The sequence below is a fragment of the Phlebotomus papatasi genome, chromosome 2, assembly GCF_024763615.1.
Source record: "Phlebotomus papatasi isolate M1 chromosome 2, Ppap_2.1, whole genome shotgun sequence".
In the NCBI taxonomy this organism is placed as follows: Eukaryota; Metazoa; Arthropoda; class Insecta; order Diptera; family Psychodidae; genus Phlebotomus; species Phlebotomus papatasi.
The window spans coordinates 93,901,610-93,919,649 of NC_077223.1; the positions used below are offsets into that span (position 1 = coordinate 93,901,610).

Below are 18,040 nucleotides of genomic sequence, written 5' to 3' on the forward strand. Positions count from 1 at the left end.
TCGGTAATGCAGTTTCGTATTTTTACCTCCAATTTCTTGCAGTGTAAGTCATTTTCTGAGGTTGTGTTTTTGTTTTTCTTCCTTTTCATCACAAAAAAATGAATAAAATCCCTCTTTTGAGGATTAATTTAAGGATCCCTTTTATTAGTAAGTAATTTAGTGACAAATCTACATAAATCTGTTGAAAATCAAATGCTTTTTGGACGAGAATCGTGTTGAAAATGCATCAAAAAATATTCATTGATTTTGCAGCACAAGTCCGGGAGAAAAAATATGATTTGCACGACAAATCTGTGTTGAAGCCCCCGAGGGGCACCCATATTTGCAAGATCTTCAAAACAAACCCCACAAAGTTTGGTCCACTGACTAATATGCCTGATTACACCTTCATGGACGGAAGACCAACTCCTCTTGGGGTAAGTCTTTATTTTGAGGTTATTCCGGATATTTTTTCACATTTTATTTCCCTCAAAAGACTCATCAGAGAACTAGATTGGAGAAGCAGAAGGTGATTGCAACAAAGATCGTGGCTCTCAACAAGGAGCTGGCTTTTGCCAAGGAAAGGCACCAGAGGATACTGAGGGAGCAGGCTGAAGAAAGAAAGAACATTCTGGAGGGCAAATTGAAAGAAAAAGGACATTTAATGCTTTGAATTGTACAGTGTTTCTCCTGAATAATAACAGTTTAGTTAATAATAGTCGGTTTTTGGTTTCCTGTTGATTGCAGTAGCAAAGATTATCCTCAATTCCAACAGGAAAAGCATATGCTTCATGTGCCGGCATTCAGCATTAATTTTCACAATTGAAAGGTTCCTCTGTGCAGTTAAATGGTTTCTCTTATTTCTAAAATAAGAAGCTTATCCTTTGAAGAAAAACTCTAAAAATTGCATGAAAAAGAACTATTTTAATCCTTTGATTTGTTGTATATGTTTCTCTTCAATAAATTAGTCTAGTTTTTCTTTTCCTGTTAAATAAATAGGAAAGATTTCTAATATCTTCGATCAAGAAGCATGTGCATCATGCCGGCATTCAGTATGTAAATTTCACAATTGAAGGGTTCCTTTATGCAATTAAATAGTTTCTCTTATATTTAAGAGGACTTTTAGAAATTGAATTCTTTTCTGGAAAACTCCGAAATAAAAACATAAAATAATTAATTTTCTATTATATTTTATTATTTTTCAAAGTCTAAAGCTAATCGTCCATTTCATCTTCCAATCTCCTTGTGTTTTTAATGTGTTCAGCAATTATCTGCCTTGGATTCTCCTTGAACATTCGATCCTGCATCATGAATTGAAGTTTATTCAACCTGGCCACATGTTGCTCATTGTTGTTAGTGATCCTCTTGATTTTCTGGACCTTCTTGGACAGACGCTTTGTCCTATTTGATGGTTCAGTCTTGTTGTCATACTCCGGAACACCCGTCTTGATAGGTGCACTGCGGAACTTCACCAGAGATTCCAGTGAAGGAAGAGCATCCTTCAAGGATTTGATGTCAACTGAAGCTTTTGCCTTGGGTTTTCTTCGGCGTTTCTTGTTTTTCTGGCCTCCTCCACCGACACGTTCACTGGAAGCAAGTTTTAACCTCAAATTCTTCCTCTTCTGCGAAAACTTTTCTCTCTTGGACTTTTTCTTAATGCCCACAGATTTTCCCAAGACACCGGGTTGTTTAACTACTGCAGATGCTTTTTTAGTCTCAACATTGCTGATTTTATCACTATTTTTCTTCACTTTTCCCATTTTTTCAACAAGTTCTCGCGTGTTTATATTTTTCCACCCTATAAATCGCTTGTCTTGTTGTTCGGAAATATCCAATGCCGATTTTCGGACATTTCCAACAAATTGTCCTCATTGTCCTACTCCTGATTTTTTTCACGTTTTCGGTTTTTCAAAGTATAAAAGTTTTTACTAAGTATGCTAGTGAGGTATCCTAATGTGCTCCTAACTTATTGTTCTTTTCCAGGAGCCAAGATTTTTCCTTAACTTTGATTTTCTTTGGATTTCAAAGTTGGTGCAGTTCCTTGATTGCGTTGATCTCCGCTGTGAGGCGCTTTATCTGAAATATCGAGAAGATCAAATCGATATATCGAATTTTGAAAATGTAACGATTGTTAGGGTAAAATAGGGTAATTTAGAACATTTCTTAATTATAATTTTGAGTTTTTATCACTGTTTTAGATGTGCAAAAGAAAAAAAACCGTGCAGTAAAGCTCTTCCTTTTCTTATGGTGCTATTCCAATGAAAAATGAACATGTTTTAGCACTTTACTGTTCTCAAGTTCTTCTGTATTACCGACTTTTCTTTATGTTGGTTCCTGTCTCGACTGTTTTCCCAGTTTTTCCTCAATCTTTGTCACACACACACACACTACGTGAAGTTGGCCCTCCTTAAGTTATCACTAGGGTCACAATAATTTAAATATTTGGGGTCCTTCCACGTCCTAGGACCCTATCTTTTTCTTTCTTTACCTAAGCGTTCAAAGGTGCCCTCTTAAATCTCCCTTAATTTCTGCTCACTTTTTTTTTATCCTAATTGCCCTATTAATAGAGATCCCTCAAACTTCTATTACAATATTTCTTGGATCTTCTACTTACAGGTCTTTTCATCAACTTTTCAAAGATCAATCCTACTCGTGTTCGTCCTTCGGAAATCTTTGTCTCTATTTTCTATCAAAATCTCTCAATTTCTGCAATCTATCTCTTAGCGTCCTTTGCAGCAGAATTCCCTCTAAAAACTGACACTTCTACGCTTCTTTTCTATCTGGCAACTCCTAACCATAAAAGCAACTCTAATTATAAAGGCTGACCCCCATAATTATTTAAATTCAAATTTAGAATCTGCAACAATATATTTGTCTCATTCTGTCAAATGAAAATTGGAATTTCAATTTTCATTTGACAGAAAGGGACAGCTATTCTGATTTCAGTTTGAAAGAGTAAGAGGTAAAATTTCAATCGATTGAATTTCACTCGATTGAAAAGGTGTACCAGCGCCATTAACATTGGTTTTTTTTACAGTAGACTCTCGCTAATTCGGCTCTTTTAAGATCGAGCTACGGTAGAGCCTCGCTATATGCCATATTTGGTTTCAGATTTGACACTTGGGTCGCACTATATAGTCCATATATTTTTTTTTAAATTATCAACGACTTTTAGTATTGAAATTGCTCGACGGCTTTTGCGATTGGGATACTTGTTCTCGCTCTCTTCATTATGGATCACAATTATCACAACTGCCCAATAAAGTATGCCAAAAATATTAAAATAATTATGACAACATTGCATGTCGCGTACTAAAAAACATAACCTAACTTAAAATCAGTGTTTTGAAATCAACGGTCGATAAATTGTGGACTATAGAGCGATGGCCTATACCGGGGTTCTACTGTACTTTTTAATTCGGGCAGCACTTAAATTTAAAAAAAGTTTGTTGACATTTTTCAAGTTTGATTATAATTATCAAATGAAGCAAATGTGCTCAAATTAGTCATGATTTGTCTTAGTTTTGATGTGATTTTGCATTATAAAGGGACTTTCATAAAATTTACAATATATGAGTGTAAACTCAATATGTGTAGTATGCAGATGAATAAGAAATCGTTGCATTTCAAAAAGTTTGTCGCCCGAATTCCTCTAATTCATGTGACATTTTGGTCCCAAATGCCCGAATTTGAGAGAGTCTACTGTACTTAGCAAATTTGATATTTTACTTACCGATTTGAATTTTTTACTTACCAAATTTACCAATTTACTTAGAAAATGTATTAATTTACTTACCAATTTAACCGCTTTACCCCTAAAAAATGTTCATTTTTAGCACTTTACTGTTCTCAAGTGATTCTGCATTATCGACTTGTCTGTGTTGGTTACTGTCTCGACTTTGGCTTAGTTAGAATACAGTGAGGACTGGGGAAAATAGTCGAGACAGGAAGCAACACAAAGAAAAGTCGATAATGCAGAAGCACTTGAGAACAGTCATGTACTAAAAATCTGAGATTGTAAAGAATCTCAGCTAAAAATGTTCAAAAGAAAGATTTCCCCTTTTCATTTTTCATTAGAATAGCACCATTACCCATCGGAAATTATTGCTAATTTCACCTTTTCTTTGTGCTTTTCCTTTTTGCTTTCCGGTGCTGATCTCTGGTATCCCTCATCCTTCACAATTTCTTCCAGTTTATGCAGACTGCTGAGTAACTTAGCTAATTTTTGTTCTGCAGGATTATTTTCTTTGGTCTCTTTGATGTTATTCACATGAATTCCTAAAAGAAATATTTTAGAAATTATTGCAAAATCCTTCAAATTGGTTATGAAGGATGATTTACCAAACCAGCAGAAATGTTTAGCCACAGATTTAATAGAGCATTTTTCTTCGTTGAAAACTCCTCGATCGTCTATGATTTTGAGATCCGGAATCATAGCAAGGGTTTTGATGGTTTCTGAATGTTTCCTTACTTCTGGGATAAATGAATTATCTGCCCAAATGACTAGTTGAGGGTTGTTTTTCTTCACAATGTTATTTTGACTTTTGATGCCTCGAATTGTGGCACAAATTTCAATGATCTGTTCAATATGAACTTCTGCATGGATTTTGTCGAGATTGCTGAGGCTTGGGGCATTTGGGAGGAACTTCAATAATTCATTAACGAGGAATGGCGTGAAGTATTCCATTAGTTTGAGTCCCTCTACCAGGCATGTTCTCAGAGTTAAGAGATGTCCTGTAGCCTTGGAGTTCTTGGCATTGATGCTGGACTTTGTAGTTTCCAGGTAGACATTGCAGAAGTTGCTGTAGAAGAATGTCTTGAGGGCAGCCGTTGCCAGGTGAAAGCTATACCGATCAATGGAGTCTTTAACAACTTTTTGGGTGCAGAATAATTTCTCCAGGATCCATTTGTCCATCTCCGAGAAATTTTCCAGGCCCTTGGTTAAATCTTCTGGCTTGGGATTTACACTTTCGAAAGCTTTAATTGTGAATCTCGAAGCTTGCCAGATTTTGTTGAAGAAGAGTTTATTGGCATGGCATTCAGCTGTATCAAAGTTCACAAAGTGATTGCTGATGTTGTAGCTGCAGAGAGTGAATCTGAGGGCATCAATGCCACATTCCGGAATGCCATTTGGGTGATTTTTGGACACTTCGTCAATAGATCTCTTCATCTCAGCTTCACTGATTATCCCTGATCTATGGAAGTGTTCAGATTGTTGGATTAATTCTTCAATAGATGTCCCATTTATCACTTGTTCAGGGAGGATCACATTGCCCAAACTTTTGGACATTTTCCTTCCCTGTGAGTCACAAATAATGCCATGAAGCAGGATTTTCCGGAAAGGAATTTCCCCCGTCAACATTAAACTCAGCATTGTCATTCGAGCCACCCAGAAAAAGAGGATATCATGGCCAGTTTCCATTAGATCAAGAGGGAAGTATTTCTCGAGATCTTTGGATTTTTCTGGCCATCCAAAAACAGAGAGAGGAAGCAATCCTGAAGAGAACCAAGTATCAAGAACATCGGTATCTCTTTTGATTTTATCAACTTTTCCTTGGAAGATTTTCTCAGCCTTCTCCAGGGCTTCTGCTACGGATTCAGCAGCTATCCACTTTGTGGAATCTCCAGAAGAGCATTCGAAAGCAGGTATCCGATGTCCCCACCAGATCTGCCTCGAAATGCACCAATCATGACAATTTTGCAGCCATCGAAACCATTCTGATTGAAATTCTTCAGGAACAATCTTCATCCTTCCAGCTCTGACGGCTTCTACAGCTTCCAGTGCAGCTTCCTGACACTTCAAATACCACTGTGGCTTCTTGAGGTATTCCACAATATCTCCCGATCGAGAGCATCGTGGAAGGATCATGGAATGTGATTTGGTGCCTCGTAACAATCCCAATTGAGCCAGGGAATCTTTAATTCTTTCCCTCGCAGTGAAACGTGGAAGGTCAGAAAATGACCCAAAACCCAGAAAAATCCTCCCCCGTTCATCTATAACATCCACATGTGGAAGATTGTGTCGTTTTGCTAGCGAAAAATCCCATTTATCGTGACTTGGAGTAATCTTAACGGCTCCTGTTCCAAAAGCCTGATCTACACCTTCGTCAAAAATTAATGGGATGGATATTTCCCGGAAAGGATGCCAGAGTTTCGTGTCTCTCCCTCTGTACCGGGAATATCTGTCATCATCGGGATGAACAGCCACTGCTACGTCTCCCAAAAGAGTTTCCGGACGTGTTGTAGAGACAATAATTTCATCAGTTTCTGATCCACCCTCAACTCTATAAGCCACATTGGTAATTTCCCCAAAAATAATATTTTTCTCATACCCAGGAACAGGAATTGGCGTTGGTCCATTGATTTCCACATTATCAATCTCAATGTCTGAGATTGCAGATTCCAAGGAACACGACCAATTTATCAGATCTGTATCTCGATAAATAAGTCCTTTCTCAAAGAGTTCAACGAAGGCTTTCGTAACAGCTTTACATTGTCCCTCATTCATTGTGTAGTACTCCCTTTCCCAGGCAAATGACAAACCCAGGGACTTCAAGTTAGCCCTAATGTCTTTCTCCCGCAATGTCTTCCACTTGAGAATTTCCTCTTGAAATTTTTGCCTACCTAAATCATACCTGGACATGCTACGCTCCCTCATGAGATTCTTCTCAACGACCACTTGAGTGGCTATCCCTGCATGATCCATTCCCGGAATCCACAATACCTCCAAATCTTTCTCCTTCTGTCGGCGAATAATTACATCCTGGATGGTGGCAGTGAGTGCATGACCCAAATGGAGATTCCCAGTTACATTTGGAGGAGGAAAAATCATACTGAAAACCCCTTTCTTAGGATAATTGGCAGTCTCATCCAAAGGTAATTCCTGCTTTTCAACAGCTTTCGGTTGATAGGCATTTCCTGAAAAGTAAACCCAAAATCGTACTTAATTTATCAAAATTTAATTGTAATCTGATAAATAGATACCTAATACAGAAGATGCATATCTTTTAGAACCAATATAATTTACAAAAACACGTAATTTTAACTTTTCTTTCAGGCAAAACATTTTCACTTTATTTTTATAAATGCAGAAGAATAAAAACACATGGGAAATATCGGAACAGCTGATTGATATATCGATATTTTGCTTTCGATATTTTTCAAATTCAAACATTCATAACGAAATATCGGAAAGTTAACCCATTCATACAGAATGTAAGTACAGTAGACTCTCGCTTATCCGTGGACTCTTTTTCCGGGTGACATAAAAAAAATCCGTGAGGCAGTTGAATTTTCAAAATTTTGATGACACATCGTCAGTTAAATCAGCATTTATCGTAACTTAATTTTTACGATTTTGAGATATAGGGGAGACCGGGGAGGTTTGGGACAGGGGTAGTGTGGGACAAGGCGATTTTTTCAATTGATTTTTGAAATAAATGGGATTTAACCATTACTGTATCGTAGGCAATATTAAGATGTATCTTGACTAAAAGAATGGATATCCTCAGTTTTATTGTTTTAATTCTATGAACACTTTCTTAAAAATTGATAAAAATTGTATTTTTTGATTTCTCAGTTTTGCTTTTTGTATTTTATATCAGCGATATATAATCAAAACTTTTTTATCTCATTAGGTAGCAGTATAATCTGGGAACAAATTTTTTCCAAAAGTTTCAGAGATTATACTCTCTTGTTTTTTACATAAAGGTTTTAAATACCAAAACTACCAACGGGGATATTTGGGACACCTGAAAGGGGATGAATGGGACGTTGATTTTCGACAAGATTGTAGGTGGTATGCAATTGTTTATTGTCAAAATCAAGAGTAATACCCAGTTTCTACTGGAAATCTCCCTCTTGTGCAAAGTTTACCAGTGGAGCAGATTTCTCTAACTACAGGGACAATTAAACCATCATTGTCTTGGGAATCAATAATTCCTTCTCAGAGGATATTCGATCTTTGCCCAATCTAGTTAGAAACTATTTTTTTCGAAAATTTCTCGAACAAGTTCTCCAGAAAAGGCAAGGCGAGAGTTAATTCAGAGAAATAATGAGAAAACAGGTACAATGCAGTTGTCGTAAAATCAAACAGGAATCCATCAATGAGTTCAAAACTAAGAGTTGCAAGAAAATCTACTCGCCTGAGGAATTTGATAATCATGATTGCAATATTTAGAATAAAAAAAGAAAAGAAAGGTAGATGGAAAATAGGAAGAAAATAATTGATTGACAATAAATGACTCTACTGTACAAATAAAATTGATATTAATTTCTAAATGTAAATAAAAGATGAGGCATTTTTATTTCTATCAGAAATATTTTTAATCTGGTATTTAAAATTAATTAACGTGTTCCAGTAATACAAATTATGCGAGAAAAAACGCGTCCCAAACATCCCCTTTTGCGTCCCATACTGCCCCACATCGGGGAGGTTTGGGACAAAGCGTCAAGTAAAATGTTTTATCTTCTCCAAGAAAACTCAGCTGTTTTCCAAGTTCTATCGAGTGCTTTTTATAAAGTCAATACCCATAAGTATCCTATAGACCGCATAAAATTGTAATACACTACCGTGGTTTTTTGGAATATTGTCTCAAAGTCAAAACATGAAAAAGTGTCCCAAACCTCCCCATAGGGGAGACATACATATTTGGAATCAGCGTAATTTTGTTTATTAAACGCACTTGTGAAAAAGAAACTTTTATAAGCCCAATAAAAATTATTTTAAATAAAAATTATCGTAAGTGCCCTTAATTAAGAAAAAATTATCAGAATTTGTCGTAACTTCTATTTTTGGGGAAGTTACGACAAATTTCCATACAAAATTTTCAATAATCACCATTTGCCGTAACTTCTTTTGCTCACTTGCGTGGCTTGTAATTTGCAGCAAAATTGCAATATTTCTCAATAAAACGTTTGCAAACTCATCCAAATATCGAAAGACAGTGCGAATAGTGTAACATGAAATCATTTTAATTCAATATTTGCGAGAAAAAAGTGAGAAAAAATCCCTATCCATCTGTCACTAATTCAAAACAAAACAAGCGACGTGGCGCACAAAATTTATTACAATTTATTTAATAAAACTTATGAAATAAAAACTTTTACAGCTGAATGTTGAATCAAAGTATAAAGATAATTCGAGGATGATCCACCGTTTTCTAATGTTTGAACGCGAAATAGAATAAATTTAAACAGAGGATTAACGTTTAAGCCAAAAATTAGACCCCCGATTTCGGAGGTTTAATTTTTGGCTTAAAGATGGAATAAACTTGTCCACGTATATCGGTAAATTCTTCCCGAAAATACTGTTGAATGATACAAAATTGATATAATCTGCACTTTAGTGGATTTAGAAAAGAAATAAGGTTTTCACACAATTTACAACTTCTTAAAAAGACAATTTTGCCTGAAATAAAAGGAAACATCCACCATACGCGACTTCAATGAGTCGCCATTGAAGCAGGAGCCACAGGAGTCGCGCTTTTTTTGCACCCCGAAAACATGCACATCCTTTCACATCCACAATATTGATTCATATTTTATTTTAGATAATTTTCAGCATAGTTGGTAAGTCAAGATTACCAAATAACGAGAAGAAGCCGTGGAATCTTACTAAATGGAATGAAAACATTGACGAATTGACAGTTTCTGGCATGCCAGAAATGCCAAAATATGGGGTTGCCGTGTGAGAAAAACAGCTTACGCCAAAGCACTATTCCACGTTTCTGCATACGAAAAAATATTTAAACCTAGCTTAATTTTAACCCTAGACTAACGCTAATCTGTGGTTCAACTGAAGTTATTCTTCGTTTCAACATTCAGCTGTTAGGGACAGGGATAACAGTATTATTGACTAATTTAGTCAAATAAAGGCGCTTATTATCACTAGAATAATTCAAATTGATATAATGCATTTTAGAAAATTGTCATAACTTCCAGAATCTCCATACATTGGAAGTTACGACTTTATAAACGATGGAAGTTACGATAAAATATTAGATGAGATCATATATTCTGTCACTAGAAGAGGTTGAAAGTTTGGAGTGATATATCATAGCTCCTGATGAACATAATTGGATGAGTGAACTATTGTTGGAAAGCTTGGTTCATAAGCTTTTAGAATCTGGTATACTTAATCTGCTATGGATAAACCATGGTCATCCAGAACCATTTATGTCGAAGAAGACACTTTTTGCAACGTCTTTTTTGGCCATCTACTGCTGGGACCAGGAGTGGCCCACTTTTCTCGAACAAGAACCGTTTGTTAGAGGAACTCAAAGGGTATAATTTGTAGTAGAAACTTTTTTTTGGACATCTTACTTTTTTTATTCATCGACTTTTGCAAGAATTTTGAAGTGTTAAACGCAAGGAAAAAATTACAGAAATCCTAAAAGAGTGGTTTCTGGAGGGGAAGGATAGACGTAGGGATGAAATTTATGTGATATTTGGATTCCTTGGATCAACTTATGGGGGAGTACTTAGAACATTCCAAGTCGATATCTTCATTAGTTTGTCCAGAAAATGAGATAGAAGGATTTCTGTCATTTTTTTCTATGCGTGTAAAATGTTAAAATTCTTGCAAAAGTGGATGAATAAAAAAAGTAAGATGTCCAAAAAAAAAAGTTTCTTCCACAAATTGTACCTTTTGAGTTCCTCCAACAAACAGTCCATGTGCGAGAAAACTGGGTCACTCTTGGTCCCAGAAGTAGATGGCCAAAAAAGACGTTGCAAAATGTGTCTTCCTCGACATAAATGGTTCTGGATGACCATGGTTTATCCATAGCAGATTAAGTATACCAGATACTAAAAGCTTATGAACCAAGCTTTTCAACAATAGTTCACTCATCCAATTATGTTCATCAGGAGCTGAGATATACCACTCCAAACTTTCAACCTCTTCTAGTGACAGAATATATGATCTCATCCAATATTATTGTGTTTCTTTTAACATATTTCTCAATATTGCAGCTTTTAAATAATTTTATGAAGATTTTCTCGAGTAACTTACAGATTATTAGTGCCACTTTTTTATATTGACTCAAAAGTATCGCATTCGGGGCTCATTTTTAAGAAAAAATAATATTGAACTGAAAATTTCTTCTCCTGAAAAGTTGTCAAAAGGAAGTTACGACAAATGCTGATTTAACTGACGACATTGTTCCCTGAGTCAGATGTTGGAATTTCGGTCTAAAAACTTTCTTGTTCTTCTTTATGTTTTTATTGGACCGACGTTTCGATCCTTGGTTGGGACCTTCTTCAGGGCATCAAAAACTGGGAGAACAATTGTAAATATTAATACAACACCATCAACTTTCACTGACACTACACATTGCTCCTTATCTATCAGCAGTGGAAGATTGACTTCCTTAATTGACTTCCTAGAGTCAATCTTCCACTGCTGATGGATAAGGAGCAATGTGTTATGTGTTAGCAATGTGTTGATGCTGTGGATTGCATAAATGCTGCATAGTGTACGTTGTTATATGCCATACCTCATGTGTAATCAGTATTTTCTAATCTTTCTGTTTTAAATTACAACTATTATTTATAGTTAATGGACAAAAAATGTATTGACGATGTCTCAATATGAAGGAATTCTTTAACAAGATTCTTAAGTTCTTACAACTATCGATGGTATCGATATAGTGTGGGTGAGATGAATAAATTAAACGGTTTTCTGATAAAAAGGAAGCTATCAGAGCCACAATAATCTAAAAAAAGCTGCCAGGCAACTTGAAGCCTCTTATTTTATTTGATTATTAACATGTTCTTTATTCCGCAAATAATAATTAAAAATAAAAAGTAGGTAAGCGAAATTTTTATTCATTGGAGAGATGCTTTAAGAAACCGAGGCCTTCGAACTTATCATTGAGAATTTTTGATTCTGGGAAGAGAACCTTTCCTTGAATATCCAAGCCAATGATGAAGGTAGCTGTTTCTTCATCTGTTTCAATTGTTGTGAGCCCAACAATAATTTTCTCGTTGGAATTCGGCACAAATTGAAATGATGAAAATCCACGGTGATCCACAAGAGGAGGATCCGATAGCGGATGACTTTCAATTTCCGTGAAGTCTTCATTGGCCAAAATTATGAGATTGCATCCAATGTGATCGAAAGTATCTGAGCTCATAGATTCTGCTGAACACTTGCGCGGTAGGAAGATCCACTTTTGGTTCAATTGCGACCAGATAACAGCCTCATGAATAATAAATCCTGGGTATGGCATTCCAACAGCTTGGCGAATTTTGTCGTAGATCTCAAACCAGTTCTCATGAATCACTTCACCAACTTTGCTGACCTTTTTTACATAGAATTTATTGAGCTTCCTCTTATCGTCTTTAGGATTTAAGAATTCCACACCATGAGATCCCACAATTATGTGATCATCCTTAACAGTCGCCCATTCGCACTTGAAACCATTTGTATCATTTCCAGCACCATCAGAGAGGATCACCCAAGGTAAAAGCCTATCTTTTTCCACGTCGTAAATAATACCGGTCTTATCATCAAACGTATATAGTTTATCATGGAAGAATAGCAATTCGGATAATTCAGCTCCACGTCCATTAAAGGAGTACTTGGTCACAATATCAAAGGAATCTGACGAAAGTACAATGTCGACAATGGTGTTATTGAGCACATATACAGATCCCACGTGGATATTAGACACAAATGTATTCTTTTTATCCGTTGAAATAGCCTTTTTATCGAGATCAGCAATAATTTCAAAGGGATACTCGTATCCTAATATCTTTTTCTTTTTATGAATTAACTTTTCTGAGAAAATTAAGCAAATTTGTAGGGTAATCACTAAAAGAATTTTGAAGGACACCATAGCTAGCTTGCGTACAACTCAAAAGTTTCTGAAGAACTAACATAAATCCTCCTAAATGATGTCTTTTTATACTATTTTTTGGAATTTAATCTTTCTTTCTGGATGATTCAGAGAGCACTTCAGAGAATTAACTAAAAGAATTTGTCTCTAAAAAATTTTGTTTGTGTTTTTTTGCCTGGATCGTTCTGATTTCATGTTACTTTCGGTAAAGGAATATGTTTGAGAAAGCAAAGAAATTGAGTTTAAAAATACTTCTTTTTTGTCTCAAAAAAATTTTCAGACAAATCATCATTTAAAATTCATTAATTTACAAAACCTCAAATTGCCTTGTACGTCATGAGGTTTAAGTTTAATGATAAGAAAGTCCATTAACTTCACGTAAATTACCTGGGAGAACTTAATCTCTTACTTACATGCTAAATTTTTGTTTCCTGAAATAAAATTCATTGTAAAGGAGATAGATCAGCCACAGATTAAGAAGATTATTCTCTCTAAACTTTATTTATCACTTAATAAATTGAGGCAGAATAGAGTTACTGCAAACAACATTAAAAATAATTTTGCTTACAATTTCTAATATCTATTTACTACGTAATTTTATTGCTTGAACTAAGAGAGAGAGCAGTTATATAATCTACTTTTTGTCTTGTGACACGGCCAGAGGCAAAATGGTAATAGATATCGACTTCCGGTCTCCGACGACTCCCCATAAGTCGATATTATCTAGGACAGTGTTATTATTCCCCACTCCTCCTCTAAAACCATGCTTTTTGTTTATTTTTTTTCAAAATCAGCTCCTATGATTTTTTTTCATTTTCGGATAAGTTTTAGAGGTAATCAAGGCGAATATTTCGTTCTTGGACACCTATGTTCGAAAACTATTTCGATATCAATTTTTGAACATCGAAGTTTAATCACTTAGGAGAGCCTATTTTTCAACCGATTTGCTTAAATTTGGATTTTTTTGAATCTTGAAATTTTTGAACGTGTATGCATCGGACTTGATCAGTGTAGTGAAGCGGTAATATTTTCGTAAATGATTTACCTTTCACGGATTCACTTTTTCATTTGTTTGTATACTTATTATTCATGTTAATATATTTTGAAACCTACTTTTCTTAAGTAATTTTTAATTTCGGAATGGTTTTTTTTTTATTTTATCCATCAATTTTAACGGTAGTAAAGCGGTACTACTTACTTACTTACTTATCCGGCGCTACAACCAATTACTGGTCTTGGCCTGACTCAGGACCCGTCGCCACTCGAGCCTGTTACGCGCCACTGTTCTCCAATTCCGCACCCCTAATGAGTTGGCGTCCTGGTCCACGCCGTCGGTCCATCTGAGGCTGGGTCGGCCTCGTCTCCTCGTAGCATAAAGTCCGCCCCTAAAGACTTTCCAGGCTGGGTCGTCCTCATCCTTGCGAACCAGATGACCAGCCCACCGGAGCCTATTGAGGCGTATTTGCTTGACGACAGTTACCTCTCGGTAGCGCTCATACACCTCATAGTTGTATAGGCTCCGGAATCGTCCCTCCTCACATATGGGGCCAAAAATCCGTCGTAGGATCCTTCTCTCAAACGCGGCTAAGAGTTCGCAATTCTGTTTGCTGAGGACCCACGTCTCAGACGAATACGTGAGGACTGGCAGGATCATAGTCCTATACAGCAGTAGCTTAGTCTTTATGCTTAAGTTTCTGGACCGAAACACTCTTGATAGACTGAAATAGGCTTTGTTGGCTTTCAGCAGCCGTGCGCGGACTTCTGTTGAGATGTTGTTGTCGGCTGTGATTGTTGACCCAAGGTACACGAAGGAGTTGACAACTTCAAAGTTGTAGTCCCCCATCGGGAGCCCTGTTTGACCGATGCTCTCCGTAGATGTTGCCGGAGTCGCTGCTGACGAGGCCACCATGTACTTCGTTTTGCCTTCATTTATCTGCAGCCCCAGATTTCGTGCCGCATGCTCAATCTGGATGAAGACCTCCTGTACAGCTCTGGGATTGCGCCCCATAATGTCTAAATTAGTTTAGTAAAGCGGTATGTACCCGAAAAAGCATGCGAAAAGATAATATACTGATAGCTCTTTCTCGTGAGTTCGAGTAGGGGAAAGTGGCCTGCCTTTGAATGCTTCAATTTTTTTCTCTTATTTACCAAAGCTAAAATTCCATTTTGCTAATCGAAGTTAATACAAAATAGGTAATAGTATTAACTATAGTTCACAAAATAAAATTTTTGCTTTGAGAAATAAGAGAAAAATTGAAACATTCAATGGCTGCCGGATTCAAAGGCAGACCACATTCCCCTATATATTGGCAGGACCAAGTAATTTATTAAGAAAAAAAGATCTTGTACAGACCTAAGGATTAGCTCAGAGACGGCTTAACGTACTTTTCATCAATTTATATTTAGTTTAAACTCGTTTAAATTACATTTCTATCAATTCTCTACCGATCCGTCTCCTAGCTCAAACCGTATATAGGTACTGTCGAGATCCTACAATACTTTACATTACACATATTTAATGCGGTTAATAAAATCTTTCAATTATGATTGGAATTAGGAAAAAAATAAGGTAAAGTGCCTTCGAGTCGACCGGTTCCTCGACTCGACCGATGGGTCAATTTTTGAATGTTTGATGGAAAATTTACACGAAATTGTCACTGATTCATATTATTTGTGTAATAATTGACTTATTAATGTTAGATCATATGCCAAATAGTAGTGCAAATGTAAATAAATTGAATAAATAACCCTATACTGGTCGAATAAAGGAACCGGTCGACTTGAGGGCACTTTACCTTAATTCAAGATTTTCTTTAAACCTAGGATCCTTTAAAGAAATGTTGATTTCTCAATTTAGGATTTTATATTCACATTTCAAGATAAGACTTCCGATTCTAATAAAATTTTTTCAATGCTTTAAGTTTTACTTATCGCGGCCTATTTCCTGATATTTTATCATAATTGCACATCTCAGAGTCTTACACTCATGTTAATAGCCATTTTGTTAAATTAGATTTAATTTTTATTAACATTTAATATGAGTAGTATATAGGTTCACAAATTCTAAATCAATATTCTTTTGCTTCCAAGATTTACGACCGTTAATAATAATCATTTTTTCCTGTATACTATTTTGCATCCGGAAACTGAATAGATTGAACGTAGAATTTATTTATAGCACGTTTTTTCAAGAATTCCTTATCGAATCTTACGCAGCCGGACAGATTGTGAGAAAAGTAATCTCAAATTTACAATGCTCAGCTCATAGCTACAAACGTATTCATTGTGATCTTTTTTGCCTCATATTTCAAATGAGATTTCCTCTCTGAATCGATATTTAATCCCATTTATCGTAGCTATAAGGTGATAACATTCTCACGACAAGGACTATAAAGGTCTTTCCGCCGCTTTGGTCACATTTATTCGTTCAGTTTTCTTGGTGGAGTTTGTGGTCAGTAGTGTAGTATAATGAGGTTTTACAGTTCTGTTGGGGTTCTTTGCCTCTTGTTTGTGGCTACATTGGCGGGGTGAGTGTTTCACTACTGGAAGAGGTTCTTTTTGTAAATAAAGTGATTGGACTGTTCTGTTTCATCCTAGAAAGACATTGAATATCCCAGAAAAATGGCATACAGTTGATTTCACACATTTCTGGCCTGTTGATGAGGTCAATGCCTATATTGATGAGGTTGCTGAAGCAAACCCCGATCAAGTTCAGGTAATCACTGCTAGGTATAGTCGTGAAGTGAGACCTATCAATGCTGTAAAAATCTCATCGGATCAGTTTGCTAATCGTCCAGTTGTATTTATTGAAGCAGGAATCCGACCAAGGTAAAAGGTGCTTAAATATTTTCGACTGGTCTACATAACTTTTGGTTTTAATTATACCAGGGATTGGGCTGGACATATGGTGGCTATTCGAGTTATGCATGAATTCTTTTCACATTATTACAACTACTTGGATGTTCTTGAGGAGATCGATATTATTATTATGCCAGTATCTAATCCCGATGGCTATGAGTTTTCCAGAAACGAGGTATACTACTTGATAGATAATCAGCTGGCGTGATAGATATTCTATGGGGACACCTCCGGTAATCGCCAGTGGAAATTTATTTTACCTCAAGAAGTAAAACAAATTTTCTGTCTTGTCCAGAGCTTTCGGTCTGGATTTGGACTTTCTTCAGTGCTCGATTAGACTATGTTTTTTTTAATTTCCTTGAATTTTTTGATTTACTTCAGGAAATCAAAGAACATAGTCTAGTCGACCACTGAAGAAGGTCCACATCCAGACCGAAAGCTCTGGGCAAGAGAGAAAATTTGTTTTTCTTCTTGAGGTGAAATAAATTTTCACTAGCGATTACCGGAGGTGTTCCCATAGTATATCACTTGAGATCAGTTTTATTTTCGAAATCTGTATTCTGTTTTTTTTTCAGGATCGTGGCTGGACTAAGAATCGTCAATTGAATGTTGGATCGGACTGCGTGGGTGTCAGTGTCTACCACAACTTCGCACCAGGTTTCTATGTGACCCCTGATGTGAGTTACTTTAAAGAGATTTTTTCCCAATCAGAGGAAGATTAATATCAACTTTGTAATTTTCCAGCCATGTGAAGGTCACTTCTCTGGTCCGAGTGCCATGTCTGAACAAGAATCGCGTGCTGTAAATCATATTCTTGAGCAATTCAATGTGATTGCTTTCTTCAGTCTACAAGCTGGTGGAGCTAGAGCCAATTATGGTTCCAACATTCTCTATCCCTTCGGCTACAGATTCACAGTTCCACCAAATGAACATGAACTGTTTGTTTTTGGTGATGCTCTATCGAATGTCTTCCGTCAGGCTGGTGGACGTCGCTATTCTGTAGGTCCAGCTCACAACCTCTGGTATGATCCTCATGGCAACAGTCTGGATCACGCATCCGAAGTCAGGAACATCACATTCCCCTACACAATTGAAATGCCATACTTTGGAGAACATGGATATGATATTGTTGAGTCAGAAATTGAACCATTGGTGGAATCTACCTTGCCTGGATTTATCTTCATCGTAAACTTCTTCGCTGGACTAAATGTATAGAATCACCACCAGATTATCAGCTTTCTCAAAATTTTATGATCAATAAAACCACTTCATTAAGACAACAATATTTTTTAACTGAATTGCGATATTTAAATTAATCCATCGTGTTGTTTCCCTTTATCTCAATTGATAAGAAAATAATTTGT

General features: G+C 36.2%; 5 protein-coding genes across 5 annotated transcripts; 2 read left to right on the forward strand and 3 right to left on the reverse strand.

The window, feature by feature from the left end:
* The first annotated feature begins 45 nt into the window (after window positions 1–45).
* On the forward strand, window positions 46–695 carry LOC129802517 (39S ribosomal protein L52, mitochondrial). The gene is made up of 3 exons (XM_055848423.1): window positions 46–147; window positions 253–416; window positions 476–695. The coding sequence occupies exons 1-3, from the start codon at window positions 99–101 to the stop codon at window positions 650–652; spliced, it is 390 nt and encodes a 129-aa protein (XP_055704398.1). The 5' UTR covers window positions 46–98; the 3' UTR covers window positions 653–695.
* A 456-nt stretch (window positions 696–1,151) lies between these two features.
* LOC129802515 (uncharacterized) lies at window positions 1,152–1,800 on the reverse strand. The gene has a single exon (XM_055848418.1). It carries the CDS (start codon window positions 1,737–1,739, stop codon window positions 1,194–1,196), a length of 546 nt encoding a protein of 181 aa, XP_055704393.1. The 5' UTR covers window positions 1,740–1,800; the 3' UTR covers window positions 1,152–1,193.
* Window positions 1,187–7,086, reverse strand: LOC129802475 (valine--tRNA ligase). Its single transcript, XM_055848342.1, has 4 exons — window positions 6,964–7,086; window positions 4,321–6,897; window positions 4,097–4,257; window positions 1,187–2,055 (listed from the first exon to the last, which is right to left on the reverse strand). The coding sequence occupies exons 1-4, from the start codon at window positions 7,043–7,045 to the stop codon at window positions 2,002–2,004; spliced, it is 2,874 nt and encodes a 957-aa protein (XP_055704317.1). The 5' UTR covers window positions 7,046–7,086; the 3' UTR covers window positions 1,187–2,001.
* Window positions 7,087–11,801: 4,715 nt separating this feature from the next.
* On the reverse strand, window positions 11,802–14,826 carry LOC129801083 (apyrase-like). Its single transcript, XM_055845843.1, has 2 exons — window positions 14,679–14,826; window positions 11,802–12,760 (listed from the first exon to the last, which is right to left on the reverse strand). Exons 1-2 carry the CDS (start codon window positions 14,824–14,826, stop codon window positions 11,802–11,804), a joined length of 1,107 nt encoding a protein of 368 aa, XP_055701818.1.
* A 1,422-nt stretch (window positions 14,827–16,248) lies between these two features.
* Window positions 16,249–17,956, forward strand: LOC129802503 (carboxypeptidase B-like). Its single transcript, XM_055848399.1, has 5 exons — window positions 16,249–16,345; window positions 16,416–16,646; window positions 16,707–16,851; window positions 17,252–17,353; window positions 17,421–17,956. Exons 1-5 carry the CDS (start codon window positions 16,287–16,289, stop codon window positions 17,889–17,891), a joined length of 1,008 nt encoding a protein of 335 aa, XP_055704374.1. The 5' UTR covers window positions 16,249–16,286; the 3' UTR covers window positions 17,892–17,956.
* The last annotated feature ends 84 nt before the right edge of the window (window positions 17,957–18,040 follow it).

What these genes read in the sequence shown, in the direction of transcription:
- LOC129802517 (XM_055848423.1), top strand. Translation starts at nt 99, where the DNA reads ATGAATAAAATCCCTCTTTTGAGGATTAATTTAAGGATCCCTTTTATT. An exon ending in TTTAAGGATCCCTTTTATTA is followed by an intron (nt 148 to 252) that starts GTAAGTAATTTA and finishes TTGATTTTGCAG; the next exon opens with CACAAGTCCGGGAGAAAAAA. An exon ending in GAAGACCAACTCCTCTTGGG is followed by an intron (nt 417 to 475) that starts GTAAGTCTTTAT and finishes TTCCCTCAAAAG; the next exon opens with ACTCATCAGAGAACTAGATT.
- LOC129802515 (XM_055848418.1), bottom strand. Translation starts at nt 1,739, where the DNA reads ATGGGAAAAGTGAAGAAAAATAGTGATAAAATCAGCAATGTTGAGACT.
- LOC129802475 (XM_055848342.1), bottom strand. Translation starts at nt 7,045, where the DNA reads ATGTTTTGCCTGAAAGAAAAGTTAAAATTACGTGTTTTTGTAAATTAT. An exon ending in ATATGCATCTTCTGTATTAG is followed by an intron (nt 6,898 to 6,963) that starts GTATCTATTTAT and finishes TTTACTTTTCAG; the next exon opens with GAAATGCCTATCAACCGAAA. An exon ending in AGGAAAAGCACAAAGAAAAG is followed by an intron (nt 2,056 to 4,096) that starts GTGAAATTAGCA and finishes TCGATATTTCAG; the next exon opens with ATAAAGCGCCTCACAGCGGA.
- LOC129801083 (XM_055845843.1), bottom strand. Translation starts at nt 14,826, where the DNA reads ATGGGGCGCAATCCCAGAGCTGTACAGGAGGTCTTCATCCAGATTGAG. An exon ending in AACATCTACGGAGAGCATCG is followed by an intron (nt 12,761 to 14,678) that starts GTCAAACAGGGC and finishes TAATTTTCTCAG; the next exon opens with AAAAGTTAATTCATAAAAAG.
- LOC129802503 (XM_055848399.1), top strand. Translation starts at nt 16,287, where the DNA reads ATGAGGTTTTACAGTTCTGTTGGGGTTCTTTGCCTCTTGTTTGTGGCT. An exon ending in GAAGCAGGAATCCGACCAAG is followed by an intron (nt 16,647 to 16,706) that starts GTAAAAGGTGCT and finishes TAATTATACCAG; the next exon opens with GGATTGGGCTGGACATATGG. An exon ending in GTTTCTATGTGACCCCTGAT is followed by an intron (nt 17,354 to 17,420) that starts GTGAGTTACTTT and finishes GTAATTTTCCAG; the next exon opens with CCATGTGAAGGTCACTTCTC.